This window comes from Ovis canadensis, chromosome 22 (genome assembly GCF_042477335.2).
Source record: "Ovis canadensis isolate MfBH-ARS-UI-01 breed Bighorn chromosome 22, ARS-UI_OviCan_v2, whole genome shotgun sequence".
NCBI lineage: Eukaryota > Metazoa > Chordata > Mammalia > Artiodactyla > Bovidae > Ovis > Ovis canadensis.
In genome coordinates this window covers 56,127,134-56,141,936 of record NC_091266.1, presented here as the reverse complement: position 1 = coordinate 56,141,936, position 14,803 = coordinate 56,127,134, and the positions used below count along the sequence as shown (strand labels likewise).

At 42.3% G+C, this 14,803-nt stretch overlaps 1 protein-coding gene across 9 annotated transcripts in view; it reads right to left on the bottom strand.

The window, feature by feature from the left end:
* Positions 1-435: 435 nt before the first annotated feature.
* The window catches only part of WDR11 (WD repeat domain 11), a 54,810-nt gene continuing 40,442 nt past the window's right edge, over positions 436-14,803 (bottom strand). For 7 of the 9 annotated variants that reach the window (XM_069567816.1, XM_069567817.1, XM_069567825.1 and 4 more), the window contains 13 exons: positions 13,499-13,605; positions 12,966-13,080; positions 12,424-12,595; positions 10,005-10,113; positions 8,652-8,714; positions 7,444-7,509; positions 6,520-6,697; positions 5,814-5,909; positions 5,042-5,207; positions 4,188-4,285; positions 3,595-3,740; positions 2,709-2,832; positions 436-2,364 (listed from right to left, as the gene is read on the bottom strand). In XM_069567816.1, the coding sequence (XP_069423917.1) occupies positions 2,152-2,364; positions 2,709-2,832; positions 3,595-3,740; positions 4,188-4,285; positions 5,042-5,207; positions 5,814-5,909; positions 6,520-6,697; positions 7,444-7,509; positions 8,652-8,714; positions 10,005-10,113; positions 12,424-12,595; positions 12,966-13,080; positions 13,499-13,605 (1,653 nt within the window). In that variant the 3' untranslated portion in view covers positions 436-2,151. The remainder of the gene's footprint in view (positions 2,365-2,708; positions 2,833-3,594; positions 3,741-4,187; positions 4,286-5,041; positions 5,208-5,813; positions 5,910-6,519; positions 6,698-7,443; positions 7,510-8,651; positions 8,715-10,004; positions 10,114-12,423; positions 12,596-12,965; positions 13,081-13,498; positions 13,606-14,803) is intronic. The other 2 variants (XM_069567818.1, XM_069567819.1) reach the window with 1 other exon arrangement.

The following is a 14,803-nucleotide window of genomic DNA, read 5'->3' as shown; positions in this document are numbered from 1 at the left end:
AATGAATGGATTCTGGGTTTCTTCTAGGACATTTAGCAAAAGCACTGGGCTGGGAACAAGCATTCCTGGGACAGGCCCTTCCTCTCCATGGACCTCAGTTCCTTGTTCAAGGGGGGTTGATATCTAAGGGCAGGGACTACAACTCTATCTAAAAACACCTCCCAGTGGGTGTTAGTACAGATGTCACCCTGGACATCCAGGGGAAAGACAGGAAGGCCATTTCCTCTCCTCTCAGAGCCACAAGCTGAGCCTTGCCCACCCAGGAACCCTGGCGGCAGGTGTTCCACCCTGCTTTGTGTCGCGGCCCTGAGTTCCTACAGGCCGGTTCTGGATTCAACAAAGCAGCGCTGGAGGGTGGGCAGCTGAACCAACTCCTGAGGCGCCAGCACAGCACCCAATGTGGTGCACAGCAGCTCAGAGGACACAAGGCCTGGCTGGGATTAATTCCCTTTTTATTTATCATTTTTGTAAGTTACGCACATTTAAAGTTTTAGCAATAATTTACAAGTCACATCTCATATAGTTCAGTCATTGGAAGAACACCAAGACAGAAAATTATTAGAGCACTGAGCCTTCAAAGAGGAGGTTACTGTAACACATCACAGCAGGAGCTAAAATCTCAAATATCCAAGACTCCACAGACAAAACCTAAAGCTTAGAATTTCTCTAAGAGCCTATGCACTTGAAATTACAAAATTCAGCAACTGCCTAAACCAAGATATGAACAGCTCTGTTTCCAAGGTAAGAAAACAAGGAATGCTGTGGTAAGTCACCTTGACTGTTTAAATGTTTCTGCTCTGTTTATACCTGGAATGACTGTATATACACACAGGCACAGTACATATTTCGCTCTCACAAACTGTGTTTACTACATATTTAAATCTAGTCCATGAGAAAAGCAATTCAATTGCTTGGATCTTAAGTTTTAAAAAAATGAAAAGTATTTCTAGGGACTCTTAAAGCTGTCTCCAAAGTATAAAATGTTACACTTTAAATATCTGAAGTGTGCCTGTCTTCCTCTGAGATGGATGCAGGTCCTGGCTTCTTACAGCATAAACGCTCATATAGGGTTGTGCATACATGGTAAAACAGCCCACGAGGGCCCTGGAGAGGACGGCACCCTCGTGGGTCCGGGCTGTGACTGTCCACAGCCAGACCAACACCCCGGCTGCTGCTCTTGAGGCCGGGTGCCCTGGGGCGCAGAGACTGGCCCCTCTTCAGTCAGTCAGTTCTTGCTTGGGGGATTCCAGTTCGTTCAATAAATCTCTGCCAGCTGCTCCAGCCTTTGAAGCAAAAAGAACTGCTCCCTGTTTAAAACCGAGGTTCTTTAAACTTCGGGCATAATCTGCGTATATAGCAGAGATGAGCTTCTGTAAACTGCAGTTAAGGAAGAGAAGGGCAGAGAGGGCTCCAGCAGGTTCCCACAGGCCAGAAACAAGGTCCAGCTCTGGAGAGTGTCCAGGGGAGGGCAGCACAGGAGGAGCACTGGGGGCTCTTCTCAGGGAAGGCAGCTGCTGGGGTTGGGGGGCGGGAGCAGGGAGGCGAGCTTTCAATCTGCAATGTCCCTGCACTGGCACCAGCTGAGCCCAAAGCCCGACCTCCTACAAGACCCAGCTAACATCCCCTCAGATGCTCCAAGGTCTAAATGCACTTAAGGAGTGGAGAGGGAAGGATGACAGAAGAGAAATACACGTGCAAACCCTTGGGCTATTTGCAAATCTGAGAGGTTGGCGTTTAAGGGGCAGATCCAACCTCACTGAGTGACTCAGACGGTTAAGAATCTGCCTGCCATGAGAAAGACCTGGGTTCGACCCCTGGGTTCGACCCCTGGGTTGGGAAGATCCCCTGGAGGAGGCCATAGCAACCCACTCCAGTCTCTCGCCTGGAGAATTCCATGGACAGAGGAGCCTGGCAGGCTACAGTCCATGGGGTTGCAAAGAGTCAGACACGACCGAGTGACTTTCACTTTCACTTTCGGGATGTTAGACAGCCCTGTTCCACTGTGTTCTGATATCCAAAACAGAGCTACTGAATCAGAGCTAGCTTCACCAGTGCCAAGGTACATGACACTGAGTTCAATTTTATGTTAAAAAATATATACAGAAAAATTAAAAAACATGACATGTAGATATGAGGCCACAACGTAACAATTCAAGAAAAAGTGCAATGAGAACAACAAAGCCTCTGCAAACACAAGGACCTGAGAGGAGGATTCTCAAGCTCCTTCTTTTCCAAGGAAAACATGTGACTCAAGTGACGGGTGGCGGAGCTGAAACGCTCCTGGGCACACGGGGCCACAGTGACCTGCCTCCGTGACACGTCTCTCTGAAGCGCCGCTGCGTCTTGTTCCACGTTAGCCCGTCCCTGTGGGTGACAGCCAGTCTTTCTGTTTAATCTCTTCTGGTATGCATTTATTCCAGCAGAGCCTCCTATAGCTTTCCTATACTAGCTCCTCTACTTTCTTTGTAAGTTCGAAGAAAACATTACAAAGTCTGGGCTCCCTCCACTTCACAGCCCTTCCTGGCTCTCCATTTCTCTCACAGCTGATGCCAGTGGGGCAACAACCTTCGTTCTGATTTGTACCCCCCACCCCCCCACCCCGTTTCCCCCTTTTTCCTGGCTCTGGGCAGTCAGAACACGGATCTTCCTCCATACAATAGTTTCCTCCCATGCAGCACAGCCAATGGGGATGCTTAAAACCCACTCACGGCATCTGGTTCCCCCTCAGCAAACACGTCCCAGTAAAGGATATCTGTGTCCTCGCTGACTTCGATGGCTCCGTACTTGAGACAAGCTTCCACAAACAAGGCCGCTCTGTCGAAGTACCTCATGCTGCTCAATAGAACACAAAGCACATCAGGAGCTGTGACTTTCATCATCTGGAGGTAGGACCATCCCAGGGAGCGTTTCTTTACAAGGACGTGTACACACTCTCCACAGAAGCCCGAGGGCTGTGTGAGGCACACCAGCGCTGTTCTCTGCCCCAGCTTAGAGGAAGGGGGATTCTCATGCCCCAACCCTTTGCTCTTTTCTATTAACTCATAAAAATTTTTGTTAAATCACTGAAATAGAGACAGGACAAAAATCCACATACCCAGGTCCAGATTTCACAAGTAACTTTCTGTCATATCTGCCTCAACCTACTTCCCTTAGTTTTAAATAAATAAAATAAATAAATAAATAAATCACTTACCTGTGGTAAGTGATAAGCATTAATTACCCTTCAAGGTTCTCAGAGGGGACACCTCCAACTTGCCACACTTTCTTCCCCCTTCCTACTGCTTTTCTGCTTTTGTCTCAGTTGTTCTACTCAAAGCTAAATTGACCTCAATTCTTTTTAAATATTCTTTTTAAACAGGTAACTATTAGGTTTGACTAGCCCATTGGCAGAGAAGTAGCAAAGTTCCTAGACCAAAAGAAGAATGAATAAGCATGGACTGTTCCACTCCCTTTAGGTTTTTTTCTAAAAACGAAACCTGAAGTATATGCTTCTCCCTTCACTCCCAACATCAAGGACTACCAGCCTCCTGGCAGAGCCTCCTGAGCGGTGATAAATCCTGGGTGGTTCTGACCAGCCACTGACAGTGGGCGTACCTGTGAAGCGTCTCAGCCACGCTGGAAAAGCAGCCCAGGGAAAGGAGAACCAGGAGGGCCTTGGACTTCTGGTTCACTTGAGGGGAGCAAAGGTGGTCGACCCACCGTTTCAAAACATCAGCGCACTCTTCAGAATTTAAGCGGACCTGAGGAAGATGCCCACGTTAAAAAGGACACCCTGCACTACACAGAAGGAAAAAAGAATTCAGCTGAAATGGGATCTATTACCATGAAACAGAGCTCATCTCTGCTTTGCAACACAGCCCCTGCTGCTGCAACACCGTGACCAGAGGTGACGGGGATCCACACCTCGGGATCAATGGGCCCGGGACCACCTCTGGGCTGTATGTAGTCCGGACTCACACCCCAGCAGGGACAGGAGGCAGCTGCTTTCACTTAATTGCTAACCAATGCAACCTCCACTTTACAGTAAGAAGAAATGTAATTTATAGGCAAAGAAGAAGATGAAAGTTGCTAAGAAAATATTTGTAAAGCCGCTTTGCAGCCCCCCAAAATACCTCCAAATCATGAGTCAAAAATTCAAGATTGAACTTTCTCGCCCGAGGTTCCAGGCGCCTACTAGAATCACCTACTTTGGCAAGCCACGCTGCCCGGTTCCACTCGCCGTAGGTCTGCAGGTAGCGGCAGGCGTCCGCAGCTTTGTCTATCAGGCAGAGCAGCTGGACGCCCTCTGGAAGATAAGACAGCAGCCCCGTGAGTGACGCTGGAGCTGTCTCTCTGGCGAGTCACTGAAGGGTAAAACCACCATTTGACTTCACCTGGTCTTGGACATTTTATACCTACTGGAGACATGACTGACTTAAATTTTAAAATGAAGTATTAAAATAGGGTTTTACAATGTTATCACTCAAGTAACCTGGGTTGGCAATACAAATACAGTCCAGAAAACAAACAAGTCAAGACTATCTCACTCACTGGTTTTAACGTTTAGGGCACCCACGTTTGTCCAATCTATGTCTATTATTTCAGCCATTATTAAGAACACCCTTTTTACTCTTTAAAAATGCACTGGTCTAGATGACTAAATTATGTGGTCATCTTATAATATGAGGGCTTCCCTGGTGGCTCAGATGGTAAAGAATCTGCCTGCAATGCAGGAGACCCAGGTTCGATCCCTGGATCAGGAAGATCCCCTAGAGAAGGGAATGGTAACCCACTCCAGTATCCTTGCCTGGACAATTCCATGGACAGAGGAGCCTGGCAAGCTATAGTCCATGGGGTCACAAAGAATCGGACACAACTGAGTGACTAACACTTTCATAATATAAACTGCAAGCAATAATTTATTTTTCTCCAGGGTATATCAAAAAGAAATATTTCTAATAACCAAATAGTTTCCTAGGAATGGGTCTGATTTTTCAGAGTACTGACAAATATATGCAATTTTTCAGAGTACTGACAAATATACCCCCAAAGCATGCCTCACCTGCCAGTTTTCCGTTGGCGATCATATTAGTTGCCACGAGCTTGATGGTGCTCTGGGAGGGGCCTGATGAGGTGACGGTGGTGACCAGACAGGCTTTCAGTGAATCACAGTAATAATGCTGGTTGTCTGCGCTGGTTTCCAAAAGCAACTGCACAGCTCTGTCTGTCTAATAAGGGAAACAGTTCTAGTTATGAGGCCATTTTCCTCCAACATAACCTTTCAAGATTCATAATTGGAACACTGAAGTTTTCAGTTTAAAGAAGATTTTCATTGTCAAAAATTATCCATAAACACATTGATTACATGTATACAAGCTGAACAAAAGTGCAACACTGCTTCTTTAGGACAAATGTAAAACCACAGATACACCGGTTTACACAGGTACTTATTTAAGCTCTGTACTAGTCAGAGACAAAACCAAACCAAAACAAAACAAAACTAGGCAGGCCTCATGTGACCTTCAGTTCATTTCAGGTCAGTCCCTCAGTCGTGTCCGACTCTTTGTGACCCCATGAATTGTAGCACGCTAGGCCTCCCTGTCCATCATGTGACATTATGGAAGCCAAAATTACAAGTTGGTTTACCATGTATTTTTGCTTTCTCAGAACGTCTGTTGGCCTTATTTTGAGGGAAGGCATATATTTACACCTATGCTTTCAGGGAAATGCTATAGTGTGTGCACAGTGACTGTATGTGATATAAATGATGCTGAAAAATACTACTCAACTAGCAACTCCCTGAAACATGAGAAGAGCTATAAAAACTGACATACTTGACCCAAGAGAAGCAGCTGGTCTGTACATTTCCTTGTATGATCATAAGTTGACCGTTTTACTTCTTGGAGATTAACCCTTTCCAACTGAAATTTCTAGAGCAGAAAAAAAAAAAAGAGAAAACTGAGCCTGGATTTTAAAACTTTTGAATTATTTAACTATTAGTAAACATTACTTTGACTTCTGAGTCAGAGAAGAAGTCCAACAATTTAAAAAGAATTTGAGAAGGAAAAAATGTTGAAATGTACTACAGTCTGTGCGTAAGTCTGCCTGTTTACAGAAACTGGCACTTTAGTAGAGCTGGAAGAAAAACCCCTATGTGTAATTCAGTACTCTACTGGAGGTTAAACAAATTATGAAACTACCTTTACATATATAGAACAGCAAATTCAAACCAAGTAAATTAAATATTTGTTATTTATAGAAAATTAATAACATGAGAAAATTCAAACGAACCAAGTTAAAATTTTTTAAGACCCCCTCCCAAAATTAAAAGGCTGTTAATAATAAAATTTTAATGTCTACTAAAAACTCAGTAAGCGTTTATGAGCTTTTCAAGTCCTGAAACAGGCCTTTTTTATGTGACTGTGCCAAGGGACTCATTTCTGTTATGTGGACCTTTACTTAGTACAAAGTTTCCCAACTTTAAGATACTTACAAAGAAAGACATAGCTTTAAAGGTTTTTAATATATGAAACATAATACCTGAAAATAGGCGTTTTCACAGAGGACGTCGTAACATATATCTAGCGGGTTGTTCACTCTGTCCCGAGGAACAGCTTCTTTAACCACTGGCGTGCTCTCGGCCTTTTCCTGGGACAGGCTGTGCAGATAGTGGGCGGCGACAGTCCAGAAGTGCAGCTCCGATTCATCACCGTAAAGCCTGGCCAGGGTGAGACCAGTCTCCACTGACCTCACGCAGCAGCGTGGGGCCTGGACGGGGACTCCCCAAGGGCAGCCTGAAGTGCTGGGAGCATGGTGCTGGCCCATGAGAGACCAACGTGCCAGCTGGTGGAAGAGCTGAAGCTGGAAGAGTCTCCAGCCCTGTTGCTGGGTCTCAAACAGCACAGGGCCCTGACTGCATGGGGCCCCTTCCGACCCAAGCCTCCCTTTGTTCTATGTTAAGAGCCACACTGCGGTGCTGTAGCCTGCTATTATTTACCTGGCTTGCCATCAGCACATCTTTCAATTTGCACCAGTTAAGGAAGAAGTTCCTATGGGATCACTGACTAGATAAGGTGTGGAAATAATATGCTCTTTATTCTCTGGGGAGTGGAGGGAAATGTCTTTCTTATAAGGGATGGCTCTACTCTAAGTAAGAATACATAGGTTATTACTTCTAAATATAACTTATGGGTATACTTAGGATATGCCCCTTGTAGCTGACATTTTAAAAAGCTATCTGTAGAATGGAGTCTTTTCAATAGAGAAGGCCTAGATCTCATGCCTTTTCCTTCTTCCTGTTTGTAATACTACTTTCAAAACGATCTGTAAGCCAACTATAAAGGATGAACTGATATATTTCCTAAAATTCCAAAGAGTTTGGTTTTAACTGACAACTCTTGATGAAAGGAGTGAGTTAGCCTGAAATTCCCTGTCTCTTACACAGAACACTTCAAATAGTGTTACCTTGAAACAAGCAGGCATCTCTGCAGGAGAGTAAACTCTGGATCGAGCAAGAGCTTCTTTATGTCACTGCAGGCAGGAATCCAGACAGAGGCAAGACAAAATTTTTGAATCCAACAATAAAGGAGATAAATCAATACACTCTTAAAATGGAAAATTCTACCCAAAAGATGTGATAAGAACCTACAAAAGAAGTCACTTTGCCACGGCCCTGAAACTGCAAGAGCTTACAGGGTTTAGACAGTATCTAGGCTTGGAGAAGTGGAACCCATCAACTACCACAGCTTAAGGTTCTAATTCTGATTTACCTTCTTGAAGCAGCTGAACTCCCATTCTAAAAAATATGAACAGCTACCTAACTACAGGAATAAGAAGGTCATTGTTGATAAAATGATTTTACTAAATGATCATCAGGAACACTCTATACTTCAGAGAAGATGCACTCAGAATTTATTCTTCAAAGTACTGAAAAATTAAAATATATAAGGAAGAAAGGATAGTGTTTCATAAATTGATATTTCTACAATAGCCCATTATAGACTATTTATAAATCAGGAAGAAGGGGAGATAGTCTTTAAATCTATTCTTTTCCATTTAAACATAAATGCTAACCTTGGGACAGAGAAGAGAAAAAAGTAATTATTTAGAATTCAACATCAATATAATATTCCTTTAGCATTAATTTATTAAGTATTAAAATATATGTGATGGATTTTAGATTGCCAAGATATGTTTTCCCAAGAACTCCTTGTGGAGTCAAATTCTCCTTCTTCCTTTCCAGTGTTATTCACAGCACCTATCTGTAAATGTTCTTGACTCTAGGGAGCATATTAATTTCTTAGAATTGTGCACACACAGCACCTGACACAGAGAACCTATCTTAGCAGAGAGAAGCTGACACACAAGAATTGCCCTGTGTACATCCATTCTCTAACGTGAGGCTTTGCAGGGCATTTGTGCTGGAGGCAGGCTGGCTACAAGGCGGCTTACCCCACTGCTTCTTCTCCTGCCCTGACATGAGGCCACAGCAATCTGAAACTTATTTCCACAAAACAAAGACTCTAAAGGGAAACAAACCGAGGTAAAGAGAAGGGTCTCTCCGTGAGCCACTAATATTTTCCAAAACAAAGCTTAATTTTTAAAAGTCTAAATAATTATGTTTTTCTTTTTCATAGTCTTATTCTCTAATAAAACACAGTCAGAGTGCTTACTTAGACAATGAGTTCAACTGCTCTTGAAGGAGATTCTTTATTTCTTCATTTTCTGGATAATCACTGTACCAAGAAAAGATTTTTAATGAGTTAATCTTCTCTTTATTTACCACCATTTATTTCTTCACCAGGAAAAAAGTTGTGTTAATACAGAAATAACTTCTTTGTAGTCCTTGGTTAAAGCAACAGACCACTCAGGAACCGACCAATTATCTTTAATGTCTGCTTTTATCTCATTGAGGCAAAACTGAGAAATGAGCACCGAAAGTTTCTCTGGCTTTCAAGAAACCAGAAAATTTATTAGTGAGCTGTTTACTAAGGAACTTAGCAACGACTATAGGACTCTGCTAGTTCTGCTCTGCAAACTTAACGTTCATTTCTCTGAGTAGATACTTCTTGGAGAAAGAACATCTCATCACATTTATTTTTTTAATTCTCCTAACCCAGGGCTTCACTGGTGGCTCAGTGGCAAAGAATCCATTCGCCAGTGCAGGAGATGTGGGTTTGATCCCTGGGTCTGGAAGATCCTCTGGAGAAGGAAATGGCAACCCACTTCAGTATGCTTGCCTAGAAAATTCCACAGACAGAGGACCCTGGGGGGCTACAGTCCATGGGGTCACAAAGGGTCAGACACGACTAAGTGACTGAGCACACACACAACCCATGCCTATCTGTGCATTCCACACAGCAAAGGTCCCATAACACTTGTGGAGTTTAACTAACAACCACCAGTAATGGTTTCTGTGACTATTTTTTGCAAGGAGGCAGGCTATAAAACATAAAACACTTCTGAAGTAGATTCCTTTATGCTGCTTTTAAAAAGATTTAATCTTGTCCCCTGACCCTGATGCTGGGAAAGCTTGAAGGCGGGAGGAGAAGGGGATGACAGAGGATGAGATGGTTGGATGGCATCACCAACTCAATGGACATGAGTTTGATTAAGCTCCAGGAGTTGGTGATGGACAGGGAGGCCTGGTGTGCTGCAATTCATGGGGTCACAAAGAGTCAGACATGGCTGGAGTGACTGAACTAAACTGAATCTTGTCCCCAAATTCCTCTTGGCCTCAACTGGCCCTCTTCACACTCAGTATGCCATGCCCAGGGTTCAGACCATAAGAGGACCACAAAGCCACCTGAGAGACCCATGTGTACTCACAGCTGTGCCCAGGTCTCCAGAGTGGGAAAGACAAGAGGCAGATCAGTGGCTCTTTCAGGGTCTCTGCCATCACTGCTTTAACTCAGTGTTAAGGTTCCAATCCCTGTAAGCCCTGGAGACCAGCTACTAATTTTTATGGAGTGTCCTTCAATCTTAAATCAATTAAGAAAGGAAAACAACAATGCAAAAAAACTTACACATGAGAAATGTCCAAAGAATATTGTCCATTCCAAGGCTGATGTAATAAGAAAGCTTTCAAGGCGAGAGCAGCCCTGGGAACAAGGAGATATGGGCACCACACAGGCTCTAGACAAAAACACAGATTTTGCTTTTAACAAGTAGAATTGTATACAACTATAAAGTTTCCGCTGTAGACAGTTCACAGAGAAGTCAGCAGAAAATGATGTATAAGTCTGGTGGTGGCAACTCAGAGAGTGTATTAGTGTAATCACTGCTTAAGACACAGGGGCTAAGTGTCAGGCAGAAAGTTAGAGTGAAGAGTTTCTGACCCCACAGAGACAGTACTGAAAGTTCTTGGAAACAGCATCATATGAAATGTTATTAAACAAGTCTCATAGTTCTGGATTCCTTTTAGACACTGCTAAAAAGAATATTATTTTATGCCATTTTATGCCCCTGATCTAGGCAGCAGGTAAGAAGGATTCTCCAACTTAAAAACAGGGATTCCAATTTTCTACATTTGTCTGACTTCCCCTTTTACTGGGAGAAGAGGCAGTGTCAGAAAAATGTAAATAAGGGGTGGGGGTGGAGGAAGAAGACCAAGCTATCCTAAGAAAACAGATTTGAATCAACATATTATGATCTTCTCTACTTTTCATAAAGGAGAAATGAAGCAAATATACTAAATATTATATCAATGCATATGACCTCAAATGATTTTATTATCCTACATCAGTAAGGTCCAAAATACATTTCTAATTCCTCAGAATAGAAATATATTACATCAAACATATTTTTCCAAGCTCAAATCAGCACATATCTGGCAGCAAACACACAGAAATCTTTATTCTAACTCCATGTTTACACTCTCACCACTCTCTATTCTTTAACATTTACTGAGTGTTGTTCTGAGTTTAAAGTTCAATTTGGGGGAATATACGCACAATTTCATTGACTTTCCCCATTATTATTTTAAAACTTGCCCTTTTTGGCTGAGGTTGCACCACTAGAGAGTCGATAGGATTTTTTTTTTTTTAAGGAAAATTTTAAAAGAAAAATGTAATCTAAAATCTGGTTGAGAGTCACCTGTTCATTCATGGTATTAAACAGTCATGGTACTAAACATGGTAGCCCATTAAGCTAACAATGGGTTCTCATTAATTATATAAATAGTTTAACTTAAAAACAAGTACCTTGGCTTTGGAGACTTTTAGACTCAAATTTTAAGATCAAGGTCAAAGAACAGCTTCTCAAACATCTAGATTATATTTGCATACTTCTTTACCTAGAACTAATAACTAAATTAAATTAAATTAAAAAATCATTCTTGAAATTCCCTTAATTTCCTCAATAACTTTACGTTTCAAGTTAGTATCTATGCTTGTCCTTCCCTAGAGGGAGGTTCTGCTACTTCTGCAGAGCTGGCAGGGATCTTGAGGACAGATGTGGCGATGCAGTGCTCAACTGCAGCTCACCAGACAGCACTCACAATTCCAGAGTAAGAAGTGATGGTTCCCAAATACAGTGGCAGGGGTGGGGCAGTGGCACAAACAAAAGCACATTCAATCTAAGTTAAAGGCAGCCCAGTCAACACACAGCGACTCGGTAGTGCCTCAAGCACAAACGCAACAATGAAGGCTCAGGTTTTTAAAACCCTACTGTCTCTGAATGTGCCAAGGACTGACTCTGGGAAGGTACAGACAATTCCCAGAGCCGACAGTTTCTATGATGAAACTCTGTAAATGACTAAACAATTCTCTTATGACATTTTTTTACAGATCAGATAGCCCAGTGTATATGACAAAGGTATGCCTGGAAAAAATTTAATGTAGGGACATCTCATTTTCAAATAGATTGATGAGTGCACTCACAAACTTCTGATTCATAGCTACTTTTTACTAAAACAGCTTTCATTCTCAGAAAAAAAAATCTCAAAACCACCATACAAAAAAGGGCAGGGTAGAGCAATCATCTAATTCTGTTTTGACTGGCCATTTAACAAGTCATAAGACAGGCATCACAATTCATGATACTTTCCCAAGTTATTTTTCCATGATATATGGTTGCAAAAGACACAAGACTCACTATTAAAAAACCAGCAGCACTTTATCACTAGATCCGTGTCCTCTGATGACCTCTCCTGAAGTCTGAGGAAGTCATTTTTATTCATGTAAACATCTTCGATCTTTTGACAGAGCACTCAGACAGGGGTCAAGGAAAGGGCACTGAGTAAATCAGCCTTGGGGAATGACTGACATCTAATTACAGAGTCTAGCATCTCAATAGTATCAACATTCACGCTTTAAGTTAATATACATTCTTAAACGTAGATTCCTAGAAAGAATGAAATGAAACAGAAGCAGCTCTCTCCCATGAAAAGAACAGCTGATGCAAAATAAAGACACTTCCAAGCATCCTTCCCTTAGAACTCCATACCGGTCAACTCCTGCTCGTCCATCCTAAAGCACGTGGACTTCATGGACATCTCCAGGACCCTGATACACCCGTCATCGGAAGCCAGGATCACTTTATCTGACGTGCACCAGTCCACGTCCAATATCCGAAAGGTTACATTTCTTCCACTTCTTAAACTGCTCACCATCTGAACCTTCAAGAGTGAATTTGGTTGTCACTTTCAGAAAGAAAAGGAAGATGTTTATCATTCCAGACTAAACGAGCAAGAAAGATAGTGCCTGTGGCGAAGGTCCAGTTCATGTTTAACACTGAGCAGTCGTGGGCAATCTATCTTCCACATGCAGACTGCATTTTGAAGGTCCCAGAGATGGTGATAACATTAACAATCTGTTGAGCTGTCACCTTTAGAACAGAAATACTATGAAAGAAAAATTTTTAAAGGAAGAAAACTGCTCTAAGAAGCTTGACAAACCCATTTATAAATCAGAAGGAAGGAAAACAAGTACATAGTTCCTGTGACCAGCAGCTTCATTTGCAGTGAACCCATGTGGAGCTGGGCTTACCTCTTTAGAATCCCACACTTCAGCTCCATCATTGTACATTGCTATTAATTTTTGGTTTCCTTTACCAGGGGCGAAACGAATCTTCTTCACCCAACTTCGGTGTGTAGGTATTCCTCTGAGGACCAACAGAAACCAAAACACCAATATGAAGTAGAGTAATATCTCGTCATTGAGAGATATGTCCAATGTCTCTTTCTATTTTTGCTTTTGACAAGGTCTAGTGACATGACAGGACAACCGCTCTGCTTTCTGGGACAGGGGTCACATACGACAGACATGGTCTGCTCTTTAACAGCAGATGGAATAGTGCCCCAGCACTTCTGTGTGAGCCCCCTGCAGGTAAGGGTCATCTATGAATATTCCAGAGTTTAGCTCAAGGCCGTTCCTCCCAAGTTCTATAACAAGAGACCCAAGGATCCAACGTGCACATGACTATATTTAATGACACTATTGCCAAGTGGCAAGCCTCTAATGGAACTATATCAAGACTTTTTGTTTCAGCCAAATAATACACTTGAATTCTTGACACATACCTGGATACTCTGCCTTTCAAATCCCAAAAATTTAAATTTCCATCCATATCTCCAAGAACTAACGTATCACCTTTCCAAGCAATGCAAGTAATGCTACCCATACTCCCCTAGAAAAGAACAGCAACAAACACACATCAATTTTACCACTTATAAGCAGTCACAACAGAGGAATACTTTTATTTAACAACTGTGCTGAAATAATAAAGATATCTGGCTGGTGGTTTAGTCACTAAGTTGTGTCTGACTCTACGACCCCATAGACTGTAGCCCACCAGGCTCCTCTGTCCATTGGATCTCCCAAGCAAGAATATTGCAGTGGGTGTTATCTCCTTCTCCAGGGGATCTTCCCAACCCAGGGATTGAACTTGGGTCTCCTGCATTGCAGGCGGATTCTCTATAGACTGAGCCACCAGGGAAGCCCCAAAGACATCTTAATAAAACCTAATTATAGTATGAACATCATCAAACACTAACAGAGTGTAGTCACTGAGGGCTACCTAGCATTTCAATTTCAACTAAGAAGAAACAGAAGATTTCAATTCAATAGACATTATTATCTGAACTAGATTAATAGAGAAGGGATGTCTTTTGAGGAAGAACTACTTCAGAGAAAAGAAAATTAAAAGAAGAAAAAAGAGAAGGAAAGGACGTCCTTTCAGGAGCTCCTGTCTCCGAGTTATCCCGTACTGCTAAAGGATGAACACACTTATTCTGGGGGAACTCAGAGCTGTCTCACAACTAACTGTTCAGCGATTCCTCTACTGAGGATCCATCACTACGCAGTATACCTGAAACTATCATAATACTGTATACCGACTATATTTCAATTAAAAAAGAAAAAAGATTCATAGCTTCACTGATACCTTCATGAATAATGAAGAAGAGATACTATGCACTGAAGGCATCTGTAAAATCTGAATTCACAGAAGGTTCTGCACAGAAGTTACACAGGGAAACACAAATACAAGAATGAGACACTTCTGTAATAAATCACAGTGGGTTGGAAGGAGCATGCAGCTCTAACACACGCACAGAGGTACCGTGATGGAGAGACATGGAGTTGGGGCTCTCAGAAAAGCTGTGTGGGCCTGAATCCCAGCTGCATCACTGAATCTGCTGTGTGATGTGCAGCATGCTTCCTTAATCTTTATATGTCTGGATTTATAGTCGATAAAGTAAGGCAAGCTCATAAAATTTGAGGAGTTCCTATTAGTGTTAATAAATTTTTACAGGTAAAGGCCTTATGCCAATGTTTGCCACAGAGTCAATATACTGCAGCTATTCAATAATATTTCTCAATTACTT